This window comes from Purpureocillium lilacinum, assembly GCF_023168085.1.
Source record: "Purpureocillium lilacinum CBS 284.36 DNA, scaffold_3, whole genome shotgun sequence".
NCBI lineage: Eukaryota > Fungi > Ascomycota > Sordariomycetes > Hypocreales > Ophiocordycipitaceae > Purpureocillium > Purpureocillium lilacinum.
The window spans coordinates 4,316,292-4,334,649 of NW_027072113.1; the positions used below are offsets into that span (position 1 = coordinate 4,316,292).

The following is an 18,358-nucleotide window of genomic DNA, read 5'->3' on the forward strand; positions in this document are numbered from 1 at the left end:
TGGCATGTCGCGGCGCATCCAATGGTGGCAACACCTTGCGCTCTTTGCCAATGTCCGACCCAACGTACCTGGTACTGATGCGGCGACACGAGCCTCGACATCAGCATGTCAGCCCGGGTCGCAGATTCCAAGAGACGCGTGTTCAACAGCTATCACTACAGTCAGCCTGTTCAGAGGAGCCCGTCCCGAAACACCGGTCCGCTCTGTTGGTAGTCCCTTGCTTGACGATGCGCTATGGTAAGCTATAATACGAAGTAGTATGTGCGTGCAAGCGGGTCGTGGAGTAGTGCTGGAGATGGTGCTTATCTTCGTACCTAGTTGGGGTACGGGTACACGGAGCATTGGAGACGGTACGAGAAGCAGCGGAAGCGAGCGGCGGGGGCAAGTCACAACAGCCCGAAACCGTTGCGAGGCTGCGACACCGCCTTGCCAATTTCGCCCTCCAGCGGCTTGCGGGGGCGGGCTGGCGGTGACATGAGACTCGGCCGAGCCTGCTTCACGGTGCGGCGGCGCTGGGTGTGTCTTGCCAACCCGTCAGAGAGAATCCGAGCCTGCTCACGCCATCGCCAAACCCCGTCGACGTCGGCCCAAGCGACGACGGAACGCCAGTCAAGCGGTCTCGTGCGGAGTTCGGATGGCCAGTCTGGCGCAGCACTAGCGCTAAGCCGCGTCCCAAGCTGTCGGCGCATCTGGGGATTCCTTGCAACCGCATTGTCGGTGCATTAGCATCAGTAGCTATTACCAAGCCAAGCATGCCATGCCCACCATTCCGGCGGCGCTCCATCCTGGTCGGCATGATGATCGGTGGGAGCGCGCAAGGCCAGGCTCTCTGAGGCCCGACACTCCACCCGCTCAGGCGTCGCGGCTGGCGAGCGGCTGCTGCGCAACTCCACCGTGACTGCTCCTCAGTGCTCACGGACTCGTGGACCAACGTTGGACGTGTCCGCGCACACTCTGCGCTCATGCTGGTCCGGCAGCAGGGTCGTCGCGGCGGCAGCGCCTCTCTCTGCTTCCGGTTCAATGTCGACACTTGACGAGCCATGCGGTGCCTCGTGCGCAATGTGGCAGTCAGGGGTTGCTGTTGAGTAAAGTGTAACACCGGGACGACGAAGTCTCGAACGCCTTGGGCACGGGCAGGGTCCCGATCTGAAGCGCCACGTAAGAGTCGCAGTTGACCAAGTTATGGAGGAGACACAGGGACCGTGTGCGCCGCGAGTGTGTAAAGTCATCAGTTGGGTGGCCGTCGTTCGCGGTCGCGTCACAGGTGCCGTGTCTCACAACAGCCGCCCGCACCGCCGGCCGCCGTAGCCGCAGAAGTCAGCAATCAATATCTTTGCAGGACATGCCGAGAAGTCGGCCAAGACGACCGTCTGCACATTGGGCGATAAGCGGGGGGTTCGGGAGGCGCCTGTGAGCAAATAACGGACGGACGTGTTGCCCGAAGACATGGCGACAGCCATGGCCGTCAAGCCAGGTCGTGGGCCCGGAGGCGGCTGGCCTGCCGCCACGTTGAGCGCCACCTGGGCGCCGGATCCACGCCACCAGCCGTCGACTCGCCAGTTCCAACCGCTAATTGCCCTCGGCGGCGCACGCGGCACGCTTCGCACCGTTCCCGCGCGGTCCGTCCAGGGAGCTCTTTTAAGTTCGGTCCTAACGTTGGTACCCCGTCGTGGTCGTCGTTCTAGGAGCTGGTGGTCGCGGGGGCGTCAAGGGCGGTGTCGCAGCGCCGACGCCGACGACGACGTCAGCGAAACAGGGTGGAAGTCGTCTGTGTCTGCAACGTCCTCGTTTCGCCGACCAGCTCCTGCCACTCGGATGCCCCTGGTCGGTCCGCTGAAGGACTGGGCTGCGCTCAGCGGTACTGGTGGGAATTGGTGGTGAAGGCATGACGGGGTATACCTGGGCGACGACGGCCCACCTACTGAGGCGGAAGTGGGGAAGGCGCTTGGCCGATGGGACGCTTGAGCGAGTGGCCTGGGATGCCTGCACGCCTGGGCCCGGGCGGGTTTGGATGGATGGATGGATGGGTACTGGCAAGACTGGGTGCTCCGCAGCGTGAGCTCTGGACGGGCAGAGGAGCTGGGTCCCTGGCGAAGGATGACGATGATGAGCGGTGACAATGAATGATGATGAGCAGCACCTCATGCATGCAGCCGCCGACAAAGGATGAGCGACGACGGGCCTTGGCTGTCTTTGATGGAGCAAAGTAGTACAGTACCCAAGGCAGTAGCGGATACTTGACGAGCGGGCAGCAGCTTCGGCACGCCCCCAGCTCTCTCCAGGTTCCCTCGTGCTCTGAGGTGGGCATACGTACGAAGTACTCCGTAGTACGTACGGACTCCATTGTCTCGGGCAAGCACGCCCCTCCGGGGTGCGTGATTCCTTCCCTGTATCGCAGCGCAGCACAATGGAGACGCGACGCACCGCCAGGCAAGGCAAGACAAGGCAGGGCAAGGCAAGGCAATGGAGGCAAGAGCACCTGGGTACCTTAGGTACTTCGCAGGTCGCATGGCGGGGGATGGGCGGGCAATTTCCAGCGAGGCTCCATCGATTCCAGGTTGCGACCAGAGCCCCCAAGAAGGCAGTTGCGGCCCAGCCAGTCGGTGTCCCAAGGCTTCCCGAGGCAAGGCTTGCCGGGCATCCTTCCAGGTTCCCAAAGGACTGCGGCCGACAAGCTCCCGCGCGCCCACCACCACCGCCGCCGCCGCCGCCATCATGGTGGCTGCCAAGCTGGGGCTCGACGGAGGCGGAACCGCTCAACTGGTGAGGTCGCTGCTGCTCCGTCACCTTGCGACCCCTCCTTGCCCTCAACTCTGCCGGACTCTTGTCGTCCAATTGTGGCTGGCCATGGACACGCCCCCCGTCCCTTTGCGCATCCGTGCACGCATCCGCACCCGCCATGCACGCCTCGTCTTGCTTCTTTCTCTGGGCTGGGCTGGGCTGGGCTGGGCCGGCGCCAGGCCAGGGCCCCCCCTCAAGGATCCAAGACCCCCCCAAAGGGCCCCCCAATTGCCCCATCGCCAGCTCCAGATCTCCAGAGTCATGTGCGCACGCGCCGCCGCCTGCTGCGTGCCCGCACCCGCAACCCCAGCGCCCTCGCCAGAGCAGCCACCAGATCAACTAACGGCCGCCAGACAGGGTGCGAGGGCCGACACTTCGCCACGGCCAGGTAGGGACGGACCACGCGGTCGAGGTCGATTCCAGCGATTCCAACGCGCAAAGTACGAGTACGAATGCCAGGGACGCCGCCCCGCGTAATACAGTATCTCGTGGCCCCGCTGCCTGCTCCGTCGCGATGGAAGCCCTCGTCCTCGCGGCAGCGCCTCCGCCAGTGCCGTTGGACCGCGACACGCGCACGACGGGGCGGCTGGTAGCGGGGGATGAAGCATTGGATGAGAGCCCGCGAGGCTTCACCCACACCAACCATGGATGCAGCAGGCTGGGCAAAGGACGGCGATTACGGACGGCTTCTTGCAGCAGAGACCGGCACCCAGAATGGATTGCCGGTACGAGGGAGGGGCGTGCGCGAGAGCCGGCACCTCCTCCACCAGCGACTTCTTTCTGTCACCTACCTGCGGTACCAAGTGCGCGCTCGTCGTCTCCAAAAACTCGTGGGTAGAGCCAACCCCAATCATTGCGAGGCCGATCCATTCAGCACAGGTGCGTCGCGGGTTGGAGTCGGTCGCCCACGTCCCACCCACACCCCCCTCCCCCCCCCTGGCCCAAGGTGCTGCCCGTCTGGAGCTCAAGCTCGCCCATGATCCTGGACCTTTGATGAGCCATCCCAGTGGGCGTCCACCCGCACGTCCCCCCGTTCGTCTTAGCCTGGCAAACTACCTGCTGGGAGCGAGGGTCGGATTCCGTGGCTCAGAACGCCAACCTTACCTCACCTCCAGCTCCCAGCAACAACCAGCTCCTCGCCTTTGACCGTCTTTTTCTTCTCCTTCCTCGCGCGCGACCGGCAGTCTCGCCAGTTCTTGGACGCTCCGTACCACCGCGCGCGTCCCCTCACTGGCTGCGCACTTTGTCGCCCGTTTCTCATCTGCACGCCGCCAGCCTTGCGAAGCTTTACAAGTACCGGACCGAGCGCAACTTGGCCGGCGCAGTCGTCCTGATCCTGCCTCACGCCGTGCTACATCAGCCCGTCCGTTGTACATCGCCCATCCTCCTTTCAATGTCCCGCAGCGCAGTGCAGACCGGCCTAAACGTTTAGGGCCCCTCGAAGCACCTCGGACGCGCCCTCTGCTGCGACGGGTACCCGGTACTCTGGACTGGACTCCTGGCCTCGTCAACCGAGCCCGCACGTCCTCCGCCGTCAGGTAGGCAAGCCTGTCGGTCGTCGACCAGCTCCGTCGCCCCACAGTTCGCCTTGTCTCTGGGTTGCTGGATACGTTACCGGGTGGCTTTCGACGGAGAGCTCGCCAGTCTGGTCTGCTGCCCAACTGCTGATCTCGCTCGGCCTCGCCGTCCCCCAGTGTGGGCTTGGTGGTTGTCCCCCCCCCCCAGTGTCGGCTTCCCTCTCCCTGCTCCCCTTCTGGGTCCTTTGGCCCAAACCTCCAACCCGTCGCCGAGTGTTTTGCTTCGTGCGGGCACGGCTCATGTCATCATAGCCTACCAATCCTGCAAGGCTCGCTTTCCCACCCCATGTCTCCCGGCCCGGTTCCTGCACTCCGTCCAAGGGTCCAATAGTCGGATTGCCCTCCAGCTTCCGAGCCTCACTCCCGGGTGTCTGTTGTTTCGTCTTCAGCCCATGGCCGCCGCCCCTCTGTGGTCCCTGCTTTGCCTCTTGCCTCGTTCCTGATTATGTGTCTGTGTCCCGTGGCGGTACAGCGAGCACACAAGCATGGATCAAGGACCCTCCGAAGGGAAACGCCCTCGCCTCTCGTCTTGGTCGGCTTCCACAACGCAAACTTCTTCCCTCCCGCATCCTCATGCTACTCCAACATCTCAACGCCCGCCGCCTCTCCCTTCGGCGCCTCACCCATCTCAACAACACCCGCAACATCAACAACACCACACCGTCCCAGGACAGTACGGCCAGCCATATCCTCCTCGACCTGCTGAACATTCCTCTGCGCCGCCACCGCCTCCTCCTCCGGCGGGTGTACACGGTCATGTCCAGCACCCGCAACACCAGCAATACCAACAGCATCCCGACATTGAACGCCGCACTCACGAGCCGGATACCCTTCCACCCATGCACGACCACTACCGACCTCACCAACCGCAACCGCAACCGCAACCGCCATCCCCTGCGCATGCTGCGTACCACACATACCCTTCGCGGGAGTCGGTTGTGAAGAGAGAGGTGGTGGAAGACCCGCGGCGGCCGAACTCGACTGGGCATGCACCCGAAAGCTTGCCGCCTCAACCTCACGCTGTGCCTGGCACTCAGGCTCCCGCGCCCCTCCAGCCGTCTGCCTTTCCACCGGAAGGCCAACAACCTCGACACATGAGTTTCGACAATGGTCACTCGCTTCCCCCGACTCCGGGTGCATATCGTGGACCAACCTTCCCCCCGCCCACGCCGTCACAGCAACCCTACGACTCGCACGGGGCATATGCCTCAGAGCCCTTCTACAGTGTGTATTCGTCTGTCGCCTCGGCGAAGAAGAAGAACACGCGAGCGTCACAGGTTTGGCATCACTCAGCACCTCGCTCTGCACCCTTCTAACCCGTCGTCAACAGGCTTGTGATCAGTGCCGTCAACTCAAGGCTAAGTGCGATGAGACGAAGCCTTGCAAAACGTGCAGAGACAAGGGTACCGAATGCAGATACCGGGATCCGGTCCCGAAGGCGTATGTATCTCCCGGTCGACCAGGTTGGGGAGGGGGCTTGGCTAACACTTAGAGTTCAGTACCGACAAGGCTCAGGCTGACATTCTCGAGGCCCTCGCGATGATGCAAAGCGGCATGCAGAACAGCCTGCAGATGTTAAATGACCGAATGGCGATGCTCGAGAACAAGTTTTCCAAAGGATCCGATGGGGGTAACATGAAACAGGATCCGGCGTCCGAAGAAGACCTCAAAGCAATCAATCACAGGTCATCACTGTTGGAAGAAAGGCGCGACAGCCACTACTCAGAAATCGACATAGCGCGCGACCAGATCGTCACCCCCACAGATCGCAATGCCATCCTCATGGCGGCGGAGGAGGACGCGCTCGAACAGAACCCTGGCCCCCTCGTTACGCCAAAAGAACCAGCCATTCCAATTCATCATACGACGCTTGCTGGGCTCCTCTTGAACTGGGCCCCCATCAAACAACTCACGAGACATCATGTCGAACGAGTGGGCATCCGTCACGTCAACGAGTTCCCAATTAGCCAAGAGCAAAACCGAGGCCAGCTAATTGTCTACGGTCGCGGTGAGGCGTCTCATCCGTCACGCCAGCCAAAGGAGGCCCCGGATCATGGCCAGCTAGACATAGCTGACGACTCATCCGACATGGCATCGCCGTCACCAGCCGCCGACTGGGGACACGTGGGCGGTCTCAGCCCAGCCGAGCAGGTGGAATACCGAGGCGGAGTTCTGGCATTCGACGGCAATCCAGACTATACGGAGTCCAAGGTCTGGATGTACGTGGAGAGCTTCAAGGAAAATATCCTGAACATGCACCCCATCATTCAGCCCAAGGTGCTGCAGGATTGGGTCAGGCATTTCCTGGACAGCTTACCGAGAGTGCAGCCCAAAACGTCGAAACCCCAGGCGTCGAAGACGGCGTTCGCCGTTCGAGCTCCCGTGGAGACCACAGGGTCGAAGCGCAAGCGTTCTCCGGGGCCAGAACATGATGGGTCTACGACGACGGGCCCGGTGAGGGCCGGAAAGCCGGACAGGTCGATCCACAGCGCGTTGGTCCTCACGATCCTGGCGCTGGGGAAGATTTGTCTTTACCGTGACAACGTTCCAGATGCCCTTCATCACTCCGAGCAGGTCCTGCACGGTAGTCCATTCAGCCGCAATGGAGTGCCGCCGTCACCGATGCAAGGCTCCCCTCCCAGCCATTCGACACACTCGCAGTCGTCAGGCCTAGCCTCACCGAAGGAGCCGGAACGCTTGCCTCCGAGCAGGCGGTCGTCCATCCACGGACAAGGCGGTGTTCGCCATGGTTACGATCTGAAGAAAAACTATGAAGTGGTCCCAGGCTTGGAGTACTTTGCAGTCGCCACCGACATCCTGGGGAACCACATAGGGTCCTACAACAACATGAAAAATGTGTATGCCAACATATTCGCGGGCCTGTACCATGGCCAGCTCGCGCGACCCCTTGAGAGTTTCGCCTTCATCCACGCAGCCGGCCACAAGCTCCAGGTCCTGATGCGACCGTAAGTTGCCTCGGCTAGAACCATCTGTCAAGCAGCGCTAACCCGTTACCCAGGAGCATGAGCAAGCTAAAGGAGATCAAAGACAAGCAGACGTTCATCACGGACATCAAGTACAATCAGCTCGCCTTGGCATTTTGGACATGCCTGCAGCTCGAAAGGTGAGATACCGCTCGTCCGATCACTCACCTTGATACTGTGCTGATTTCGGCTACCCAGCGACTTGATTGCCGAGCTGACCCTGCCCCCCTCCGGACTTCTCGGCTACGAGGAGGCTATGCCGCATCCCAACCTAAGCCTCATTGACGGTTTTGACCAGCGGGTGCTTGACAGCTACCCGGGCCAGCTCTATCTGAGAACTCACCTCAATAGCATCCACCGAATGTTCTACGCTCCCGACGACGATCCCGCCTCGGCAAGGCTTCAGACGGAGACCAAGTTTATGAACGTCTCTGTGGTCGCCGACTCGGTTTCGGGTATGAACTGGATTGCCCCTCGCTTCGCATTTCAGGAGACCGATCCCCCCGCCGACGACATACTCGGCGCCCGGCTGCGGGGCAAGTACTGGGGCGCCCAGGTCATCACATATCGACCGTTCATCAGGATGATTCTGGAATTCAACTATTGGAGGGCACACCAAAGTGGCCCAAACGTGCTTCCCGTGCCAGAGTTTCGGAAAGGCATTGTCTACCCAACGATCGCTCCAGATGCCAAATCGTCCAAGGACCTCGACGCGGAGCTGGTTAGCTTGGCGATCAAGGGTATCAAAGCCCTTGTTGAAAGCACAAGAGCATTCCACGGGCTAGGGGAACAGCGCCCCATCATTACCAACGTGTTTGGTACCGCACATGCGTAAGTCGATGCGTTCGATCATACATATAGGTTGCTGACAGCCTGCAGCCAATGGGGTAACCTCCTCGTCCTTGCGGCAGCATACGTCGATCCGACACTACACGACAGCGTGGACGGGCAGCTGCTAAAAACATTGTTCGAGAAAACGATACACTTTCTTCGGCAGTCCGCAACCACGACGAGTGCGCTTCGACTCGACATGCACATACTTGAAGGCCTGTACCAGGACCTCTTCGTTCACTCCATGAATGAGCCCAAGCCAAACTCGAGCTTCTCGAGCAGTGTCAGCTTGCAGACACCCAAAATGTCGGCGACAGCAGCGCATTCTTTGCATCCGCCGGATCATGCCGCATACCCACCAGCCATGTCTCCCCAAAGCCACGTGGGTGTCTCCCATATGGGTTGATGGGATGCCGCGTGGCCTAGGCCATGACTGAATTTAAGAGCAGACCTCTGGCGACAAGAGGAGCGTGGCGATCCAAGTGACCTTGACTCGATTTCAAGGCATCACGGCCGGGTGCAGCATGCAAGGGTGATCGATTCGGATGCTGGACGGAGTGGCATGTCGTTGCACACTGAGGCCGTCTGCTTGATTTGTCCTTTGATTTTCTTTTCAACACCCACAGGCTCGTTACTAGCCCCGGGAGCGGGGTCTCTTACGACACCTAGTGGTTTATTCTCATGGTTTCCTCGAGTTATACCCAGGCTGGGAGTGGAGGAAATACCAGAAGCTCTGCGGCAACAGGTCACCCTGTGCCCAAGCAAGCTGAGGAGGCAGCATATGTACAATCAGGACAGGTACGGGATGGTGGCTTGGAAAGATGGGCCGGATAGACAACCTCGGAGCTTATATGTCTGACTTGAAGACGACCGAAACGGTTTGGAATAAAGACAAAGACGGTGCCGGTTTGCACGTTGTATCTGGTCTCCTCGATTGGGAGACGAGCTCATACCGCGCTGAAAATGCCCGACTCTTGGCACGGCGCTGCACGTCACGGCATGGCGCGTAGAACGAGGCACTGGCGAGGCGAGATGAGAAGGCACGGGAGCCTTTGCTGGCGCGGGCTACGCGTGGGGGCGCCGACGACGCCGCAGGAGGTGCGGCACACGGATCTACAGCTGGAGATGCGCGACCGGGGTAACCCGGACGGGAACTGAAGGCGAGCCAGGACGACGGCAGGGGTGGGTGACGCAGCAGCAGCAGCAGCAGCAGCAATGGGCGGCATGCTGCCCGGTGCGGTTCCACGACCCGGTTGAGCAGGCATGGCAGCGTTGGTGACGAGAGGGCGAGAGGGCGCGCACAAACGGTGCCGTAAAGTAGCAGGGTGTGTGCATGTGTGCGTCTGCGTCTGTGTAGTATGTATTTGTGTGTGCATGGCGTACGAAGTAGAGGATGCCGGCTCGCGCAGTGAGTTATTACGTACCATTTGAGCTGTTGAACCTCCCCTCTGTACCTAGGTGCATGTTGGTGCATCTCGCGTTCCTGGCTTTTTCTTTTTCGTTGTGCGTGTCTTTGGCCTTTTTCTTTTCGTTTTCTCGTGTATGCTCCCCCGCCGTTGTGTCCCTGGTCGAGTGCCTGGCCTGAGATGTCTCGTGTGATGATGAGTGAGCTGGGGGTGATTAACGTGTACATACACTAGCTGCCGGGGGGAGTCTGGAGAGGAGAGGAGAAGAGAGAGAGAGAGAGGTGTGCCGCGTGGCGGCAAGGAGACATTGTCGCTTCTGCGCGCGCGCAACACTCTGTCCTTGCGGCAGTCAATGAGGCAGCTCCTGGGGGAGAGCCGTGCAGAACGAGGGTTGATCCTTGGCGATGGAGAACTTGCACGGTGCGTAGCCCATAACTTTGGATGGGAAGACGGGCGACGTCCAGACCGCGGTGGTCGCGCAATAGATAGCATGGAGACGCGAGACGAAGGGAGTGGTATAGTAGAGGTGCATGATACGGTAGAGGCAGAAATTGCGTCTTGACGTGTTGTGGTGCTCTATGGTATAGATGGTGGTGACCTGCATGTATATCAACCCAGTGGCAGGAAACTAGACAGCACACAATGTAAGGTAGTAAGTAGTAGTAGAAGACCCGGAACCCCTCAACGCCGCTGCAATGCAAGCATCCTCCTCCGCCCGTTGCCTCTCTGCCATCCGTCCGTCCGTCCGTCCGTTCATTCATCCCCCGCGCTCGTCGTCCATCCCCTCGTGTGGTATTTCAGACGCCAGTTTCTCAGTAGGGAAAAGCAACTTTCGACCAAGCCTCAGGCGACGCCGAGCATCAGGCTCTCCAGCATGCCGCCCGTCTGGCACGCGACCTGGGCGCGCTCGACCTCGACCTTGACCCGCCGGTGCAGCGTGCGGAAGCCCTCGTGCAGCTCGGCCGAGGCGCCGACGTACTCGGCGTAGAGGTCGAGCAGGTGCAGGCCGGCCTCGACGCAGACGCTGACGTAGCGCGGGTCGCAGATGTGCGAGCACACCCACTTGATGACGGGCTGGACCGTCTGCTCGTCGCGGCCCTCGAGGGCCTCGCGCATGGCGCCGCGGTGCCGCAACGCGAGCAGCACCTGCAGGGTGTTCAGCGACGAGTGGTGCTTGGCCGACTTGTCCATGACCTGGTCGAGGGCGCGGGAGAAGTGGCCCGTCCGCAGGTCCTTGTGCCAGGGGAGCTCCCTCTTGCGCGCGCTGCGGCCGTCGTTGGCGATGACCACGTCGGCGCCCTCGCCGACCAGGTCCAGGCGGCTGGCGGCCTCGATGCGGCGCTTGCGCTTCGACTTCTTGGCGTCAAAGGAGGCGATGTCGCCGCCCAGGAGCGCGGCCATCTCCTTCTCGCGCGCCTTCTCTCTCGTGGCCTCGGCGCCCGTCAGGCGGGTGCGCACGCTCAGCACGCCCGACTGCATGCCGACGGCGAGGTGGCGGTCGGTCGACTCCGTGGTTGAAGACTGGTGTTGCGTGTCGGGGATGACGAGGACGGACAGGATGGGCGACTGGTACTTTGTGCTGTTGACGACGTTCCAGCCCGTCGTCTCAAAGACCTTGACGTGGCCCTCGAGGCCGCCGGTGACGACGCGGCGGCCGCCCGAGGCGAGGCTCATGGACGTGACCGTCTTCTGGTGGTTGGAGATCATGTGCAGGGGCCGGGCGGCGACGAGGTCGAGCACGCTGACGGAGGAGCCGGCGGCGGCGAGCACGGTGGTGCCCGAGGGCATGGGCAGGACGGCCTCGACGGGGTCGGCGTGCTTGAAGGTCATGACGGCGGAGCTGCTCCCGATGCGCGGGTCCCACAGCTTGACGGTCGCGTCGTAGCTGCCCGAGACGACCATGTTGGCCGTGGTGCCGGGCATGAAGTCTGCGCAGCGCACGTAGTCGCTGTGGCCGACAAACGTCGTCGTCGGGCCCGTCGTGCTGGGCAGGTCCCAAAGGCGGACGGTGCGGTCGTCGGAGGCGCTGAGCAGCGTCGTCAGCTCCGTGGGGGACCACTTGGTCGTCCAGACGGGCTGCTTGTGCTCGGTCCACGTCTTGAGGATGGCGCGCGAGTTGACGTCAAAGACCTGCATCTTGCCCGTGTCGTCGCCCGCCACGAGCACCTTGCCGTCGCGGCGCATCTCGCCGCTGCGCGCAATGTCGCCGAACCGCGTGATGGTCTTGACGAGCTTGCGCGTGCGGCTCGAGAAGATCTGCACGCGCGTGCCCGTCGTCACGGCGAAGGCGTCGCTCGTGCACGAGATGTGCGTCACCGGGTAGCTCGTCGGCGAGGGTACCAGCACCTGGTTCTTGAAGGTCCGCCAGTACCGCTGCTCGGCCGTCACGGGCGACGGGCCCGACGGCAGCTTGAGCTGCGGGAGCGGTCCCACGGGCGCTGCCATTGTCGCTGCTGCTGCTGCTGATGCTGCTGCTGCTGCTGCTGCTCGGTGGGTGTTGCTGTCGTGTCGGTGTCGGTGTGCTGGCTCTCGGTCGACGGCGATGGTAGCAACGGCACGGCGACGTGGTTTGACATTTTTTTTTTGCGAAAGAAGATTCGATGCGGCTGGGGCGCGGAACACCCGCCGCGGGGCACCTGACGCCTTGCCCGTAGCGGACTAGCGCCAATTCGGCACCTGGACCCTCGCATCCTCGCCTCGACCTCCAAAATCTACATCGTGAATGAAACTGCATTGCCAAACAACCACATTAAAAAAGGGATTCGTCTGGCAAGATCTCAACTTTGTTGCTCTCTTCCTCGACTCAATGGTTCGAGGCTTTGTATATCTGCGTACATCTTCAACATGATTCTAATGCCGTGGCCCGCAAACAAAAACGCCAGTGTGACCTGTGACCATCCATGCGACGCCGGGAATGATACAATGTACACGAAACTTCCACGTCTTGCTCTCGTCCAATGCCCTGCTCTCGCCCTTCTTCTTCTGCTCTACATCCTCAATATCCACCTCTGCGGCGGGACCTCCCCGTGCCAATGTCGATTCTCTGCATCTCCTGCATCAAGGCCTGGTCGACGCCGCCGTTCGCGCCGCTCATCACTGGCAGCGGCACCTTGGCTGGAATCGGTGGACCCGAGGCATAGTGAGGATGGTGGTTCTCGTTGGGGTAGTCAAATGAGTGGCCGCGACGAGGTCCCCTGCTGGGAGTGTACTGGCCCTGTCTGTCTTGGTAGTTATCCGTCGAGACGGGAGCCAGCGGGCTCGACATGCCCGGCGACGGGCCTGGGCCTGCAGACCCGCGATGAGCCTTCTTCTGCAGCCGGTTGCGGCCTCCGTTTGTGGGTGCCGGTGGCGCCCGATGATCCTCATTATAGCCATACGACGGGGCGGGCAGTGCCGCCATCGACTGCGGCCTGGCTGCCACGCGCAGTGGCCGCCGGCCGCTGGGTGGCATTGGCTGAGCTCCTGCCGGCGAGGGTCTCGATCGCGGCTCAGGAGACGGCTCCTTTGAGCCTTTAGGTTCGGGCTCAGGGGCCCAAGACTCCATGGGCAGGTGGTCTGACGGGTCAATTTCTCGGCCGTCGTGCGTGATGATCTTGTCGTCCGGATGCGCTCGGCCAGTGCCGTCACCCGCAACACTTGGCGATGCCAGGCTGGGGTTCAGTGCGTCATACGAATCAGGGCCAAAGGGAATGTCGGACGCCCGCCGGTTCTCAGACGGAGGCGGAGCGGGGCTAACCGACTTCCGGCGGATCGTGTGCTGGACGTTGGGGTTGGGAGAGACCTCACGTCTGCGGAGGACCATCTGGGTATCGGGACTTCCGGAGTATGTCACTGCGGACCTTTCGTTGTAGCCTTGCGTGGCGTATGCGTTGGGCGAGGTCCCGTATGAGGGCGGTCCTTCGCTGTGGTGGCGGCCCCGGGTTGGCGTCGTCATCTGCTGCGGATATCTGCTGCCTCGGCTGTCATATCGACGCTCCTCGTAAATCTGTTCAGCAATCTCCTGGGACAGAGCCGGATCCATGCCCGGCGACAACGAAGAAGGCACATCCGGTGTACCATAGCTCGGTGAATTTCTCGCGTGGCTCGGTTCAAAGTCGCGACGCGGGCTTGGGAGATAGCTTTGACTGTTCTGCTGGGGGTAAATCGGGCTGTTGGAGTAGTCTCTTGCCGACAGCGGGGACACTGAAGCTGGGGGTTCAGGATGCTCCTGGTACGAGACTGGATGATAATGACCCGGAGACTGGCTCGGAGGATAAGACGAGCCGCCGGGAGATCGGCTCAGGTTCAGCGGCACGGGCGTTGCGTTCGTCTGAAACATCATCTCGTCGTGCGAGTTCATCCTGTTCCGACCATGGTGTTTGTAGGGGCTTGCCAAGGGGCCCGGCGGAGATTCGGGGACGTCCTCGACCGTGGGCTGCATCGATCGATATTGCTGGTCGTACGGAGCATCGTATGAGTGGTACCTTGGCGATGAAGACTCGTAGGGCGGGGTGTTCTGGGGTTCACTTTGGTTTGGCGAGGACATTGTGGGCTCATAAGGTCGAAACGTCGGCCGGCCGGGATACGACGGCGAGGAATGCCTGTGAGCCTCGCTCTTGAGAACGTCCTGTCTCATCTGCATCGACGGTGTGGACTTTTGAGGCGAGGTGTCGTAGCCTCTGTGAGTCAACTCCTGACCACCGCTGTTGTGCCTCGACCGGTGCGCCGGCGGGGGAGGCGGTCGTCCATCTTCGAATGGTGCCGGCTGTCTTAACTCCTCTCCCGAGGGCAGCTCGTGATGCTCTGGGAGCGGCGAGGGTTGCCGCCGGGGCGATGGCTGGTCGTACGGCGACACGGGTGCGCTCTGTCCATATCCTCGGTCTTCGACCGGACGGGGCGGCGTGTGAGTGTCGAAAGACTCTCGGGGTCGTGGTACCCTAGGCCCGTCCACCCGGCCACTCGAATAACCCGACTGAGGTGAAGGCGAGTAGTGGTCCGGATAGGGTCGAGACGCGGGCGGGGGTGTGTTGTATTCCACTGCCTGCAGTGGGGACTGCGTTGGAACGAAGCCAGACTGCGAAACAGACTTGCCGTGAGAGCGGGGAGGCGTGTGATGATGGCTCTCGGCGGGCAAGGGGGCTGACGCTGGAGGTGGCGGCGGCGCCTCGCCGGTCACAGGATCAGAAGGCAGTGGCCGCCTCTTGACGGGCGTGTTCTGCCTCGACGAGCCGACCTCTTGCTCAGAAGCCAGTGACTGACGAGCCCTCACGGGCTGTTTCTCGGGCTTGGGGCGCGAGTCGTAGTATGTGATTTCGATCCGAATCTCGCCTGCATACTTGCCCCTGTACGTGAGGCTCTGCCACATGTCGCTCTGGCCGCCGCCGGGGACGATTATGGCCTTGAGGTCGACCCATGCCTCGCCGATCAAGTCCGTCTTCTTGTCGTCGTTGAACACGGAGACCTTGAGCTGGTAGTAGTCGGGCGAGTCGTGAACGGTGAAGCGAAGTTCCTGGTCCCTGATGGAGCTATGTCAGCTTGGTGGTCGTTGCTGGAGGGGCGGGTCAGGCGGGAACCGACCACTTGGGAGTCTGGCCACCGCGAATGTCCGTGGCCGTCTTCTTTGCTTCCTTCCCGAGCCTGGCAGCACAGTAGGGGTCCTGCTTGCCGATGGTCTTGCGGTTGGGCAGGTTCTTAGCGCGGTCGACAATGGCGACGAGGGTGCCGATGATGGGCCCGTCGACCGTCATGTCCGCGAAGATGCCAGCCGTGTGCGCGCCATTGAGGAGAGAGTACGTCTTTGACTTTGTCGACATGGCGCAGGTTTCGGTGGGTGCAGGCTGGCGTCGTTGCGAGGGAGCAACGGCCGGCGGGGAGTCGAGGTCGGTGCTTTGTTTACATGGACGGTCGAAGGGTGCGCTGAGGTTGATGACGATGGCGGGGGGGTGGCTGTGCCGGCGGTGGCAGCAGCGGCGGTGGCGGCTTGTAAAAAGAACGACGAGAGGCAGGAAGAGAGCGAGAGGAAGTCGAAAACGGACAAGACAATGCCGTCGTGTGCCGTACAGATCCGGGGCGGAGCGGGACAATGGGGGAGAGAGACTGGAATGGAATGGGAATGCAGGAAAGGAAAGGCAGCCTGCATGGCGGGTGACGCCTTGTTTTGCTTCGGCCTGCGAGCGATTCGCCCAGCGACGGCCAGGCGGCTGGTGGTTGGGGGGCCAGGGCAGCTCCGGATGCGGGAGTGCGCAGGTGGGTTGGATCGATCCGCCGGCCACTAGCGTGTAGGTGTAGGGCTGCCCTGTGCTTGGGTGCCCTGTCATTGGGGGGGCCTGGCGTGTCCACTGGAGGGGGAGCCCTGTGCCTACCCGGCGAACTGCGGTGGCTGGGCGGGCAAGCGCTCCAGGGCTCCTACGGCCGCACAGCAAAAACCGGGAGGCTGGCGGCCCTGCACCCCTGACACGGTGGGGCATCAGGCGGCTACAGGCGCTTCCTCTGCAAGGGGTCGGGAGCTCTTCAGTGGGCGCTTTCCTTTCCGGGTTGACCGTCCGGGGCAAAGCACTGAACTTGAGCTTCCAAGCTTCCAATATCCTCTCGGCCCCGTCCGTTGCTGGGCCGTCTGAGCACCCTTTGCAAGCTGAAAAGACGGAGCATCAAACCAGGTTTTTTGGTCGCGACTTAAGGTTTCTGCCACTTACCTTCTCTTTCGACGCCCTGCGAGCGGCGCACCTTTCAACGGGCGGCAGACACACGGCTAGGTTCCTTCGTATCCCGTGCGACAAACCCCGCCGCTGCTGGATTCGGCCCCTCCGTCTTACCTGCGGCCACAGCCCCAAGCGACGACAGCGTTGACGACGACTCCCCACCAAGCCATGCGCTGACGTCGCGTCCACGCCAGCGCCGCAACGCGGGATGCACCCTGGGGGTGACTTGGGTGGCCAGCATATCCCTGATTCCATGCATAAGTGATTGGGCATCCAGCGGGCGAACGGGGAACCGAACCAGCGCGCAGCATCCACACATCTCAGATCGACATGCGTCGTTTCGCCTTCCACGGGGCTTGGCAGTCACTCTGTCGGCGATGCAAGGCATAACAAAAGCGGCCCTTCGGCCCATGGCCAGCTCGGGAATCACCCATGGCGAGTCTTGCGCCGGTCCACAATGGGCAGCAACGACTCAAGAGATACGGCTTGACGGGCCCGGTTCAAGGCATCAAGGCGGGGCCGTCCAACGTGTCGGGGTCTAAGACACGATGCCCTTTTCCGTCGCCATGGGTGAATGTCTCATCCGCAAAGGCACAGTCAGGCAAGTCAGGGTCCTGGCAGCATTCCGGCACAGCAGCCAGCCCAGCTGCCCGACGCTGGCATCGAGACTCCTTTCGCAGCATGACCTCATAGAATACCATCTGCCAAGCCTGCGCAATGGCTGGTGCTCGACCTGTGCATAAACCCGCTGCAGAATGGTGTGAATGTCCAAGCACGGCTGGGAGAGGTCGGCACAGACATGGCTTCCTCGCGCCGGGACCAACGCCAGCTCACCTCCGTCTCGTTGCTTCTTGCGGGAAGCAGTGACGCACAGCTGGCAGAGCCAAACGGCTGCAGATGGTCTCGGGTGGGCAAAATCTATTCTTGGAACTACCAGTCGCAGCTCTTGGCGAGCAGCTCGGCCAGCTCCTCTAGATGCTTTTTGTCTAGCTCGTCGAATCCGTTCAAGGACGCGCAATCGACGTCGATGATGGCCACCACCTTCTTCTCCCCGCTGCCGTCCGTGTCGGCCAGGATGGGCACGACAATCTCGCTCCTGCTGTCGCCGTCGCAGGCGATGTGGCCGGGGAACTGGTCCACGTCGGCCACCAACTGCGTCTGCTTCGAGGACGCCGCCGTGCCGCACACGCCCCGCCCAAAGTCGATTGTCTGGCAAGCGACCTTGCCCTGGAACGGGCCGAGGATGAGCTGCGGGTTCGAGGGCGACTTGTCCAAGACGTAGAATCCTGTCCGGGTCAGCGCCTGGTGAGAGACAGAGGAAGCCGGTGCTACGCATGCTCACCTGCCCAGTTCACATCCTTGCTGGGGGCCGGCAGGCTCTTGTAGGCATGCCACAGTAATGAGGCGGCGTTGGCAAGGTTGCTGAATCACCAGGGTGTCAGTTTTGCCCAAGTCATCATCGCTTTCGAGCGCGCAATGGCTTACCAAACCTGCGACCTCTCTGTTAGCCACAAAGGTGAACTCACAACCCCCAACATGCTCGTACTTACCCAGTTACGCTGCCCTGTGCACAGTCCTTCAGTCTGGAGCAGGACTTGCTCGTAGGCGTCGTCCTTGGTGACGTCGTCGGCAAAGTTGGAGGCATCGGCGTGAACCTGTTGGATGTCGGGTCAGCGCTCAGCACGCAGCAGTGAGATGGTGGCGCGGGTGTTGGGCAGCCCGAGACTCACCATGGTTGCGGTTGTGGCTGCTCGACGGATACCAAGTCGAATTCTGATCTTGTTTCTTGTCTTCTCCTTGCGGTCCGCACCAGCAGCCAGGAGCTTTTTGCCTCAATAGTGAGTATCTGGAGTTCTCTCTGTTGAGATGGGTTTTTCTTGTCAAGAGTTCAAAATGTTTCCGGCGAATCAACGATTAGTCACCGCAATGGCGGTGGTTGCTGCAAGAAAGTCCACTTGCCCATTGCGTGCTCTCTGCGTGGGTGTGCTTTGCCGCAGCTCCATTCCAGGGCCCCCGTTCCGTCATCCAACATCGGGACCATGTAAACTCTCGGCAGTTTTTGTTTGGTGAAATAAGACTCAACTGCGAAAGATACAAGACGA

The 18,358-nt window shown here is 61.5% G+C and overlaps 4 protein-coding genes across 4 annotated transcripts; 1 reads left to right on the top strand and 3 right to left on the bottom strand.

The window, feature by feature from the left end:
- Window positions 1-5,452: 5,452 nt before the first annotated feature.
- On the top strand, window positions 5,453-8,177 carry PLICBS_004883 (uncharacterized protein; the record flags this gene model as incomplete). Its single annotated transcript, XM_065600614.1, has 4 exons — window positions 5,453-5,635; window positions 5,853-7,324; window positions 7,378-7,482; window positions 7,541-8,177. 4 exons carry the CDS (start codon window positions 5,453-5,455, stop codon window positions 8,175-8,177), a joined length of 2,397 nt encoding a protein of 798 aa, XP_065456686.1.
- Window positions 8,178-10,422: 2,245 nt separating this feature from the next.
- On the bottom strand, window positions 10,423-12,024 carry PLICBS_004884 (uncharacterized protein; the record flags this gene model as incomplete). Its single annotated transcript, XM_018325736.2, has 1 exon — window positions 10,423-12,024. The coding sequence occupies one exon, from the start codon at window positions 12,022-12,024 to the stop codon at window positions 10,423-10,425; it is 1,602 nt and encodes a 533-aa protein (XP_018175488.1).
- Window positions 12,025-12,574: 550 nt separating this feature from the next.
- Window positions 12,575-15,371, bottom strand: PLICBS_004885 (uncharacterized protein; the record flags this gene model as incomplete). Its single annotated transcript, XM_018325735.2, has 2 exons — window positions 12,575-15,074; window positions 15,136-15,371. The coding sequence occupies 2 exons, from the start codon at window positions 15,369-15,371 to the stop codon at window positions 12,575-12,577; spliced, it is 2,736 nt and encodes a 911-aa protein (XP_018175487.1).
- A 1,815-nt stretch (window positions 15,372-17,186) lies between these two features.
- Window positions 17,187-17,989, bottom strand: PLICBS_004886 (uncharacterized protein; the record flags this gene model as incomplete). The annotated part of the gene is made up of 5 exons (XM_065600615.1): window positions 17,187-17,542; window positions 17,599-17,678; window positions 17,747-17,757; window positions 17,807-17,911; window positions 17,987-17,989. The coding sequence occupies 5 exons, from the start codon at window positions 17,987-17,989 to the stop codon at window positions 17,187-17,189; spliced, it is 555 nt and encodes a 184-aa protein (XP_065456687.1).
- Window positions 17,990-18,358: the final 369 nt, after the last annotated feature.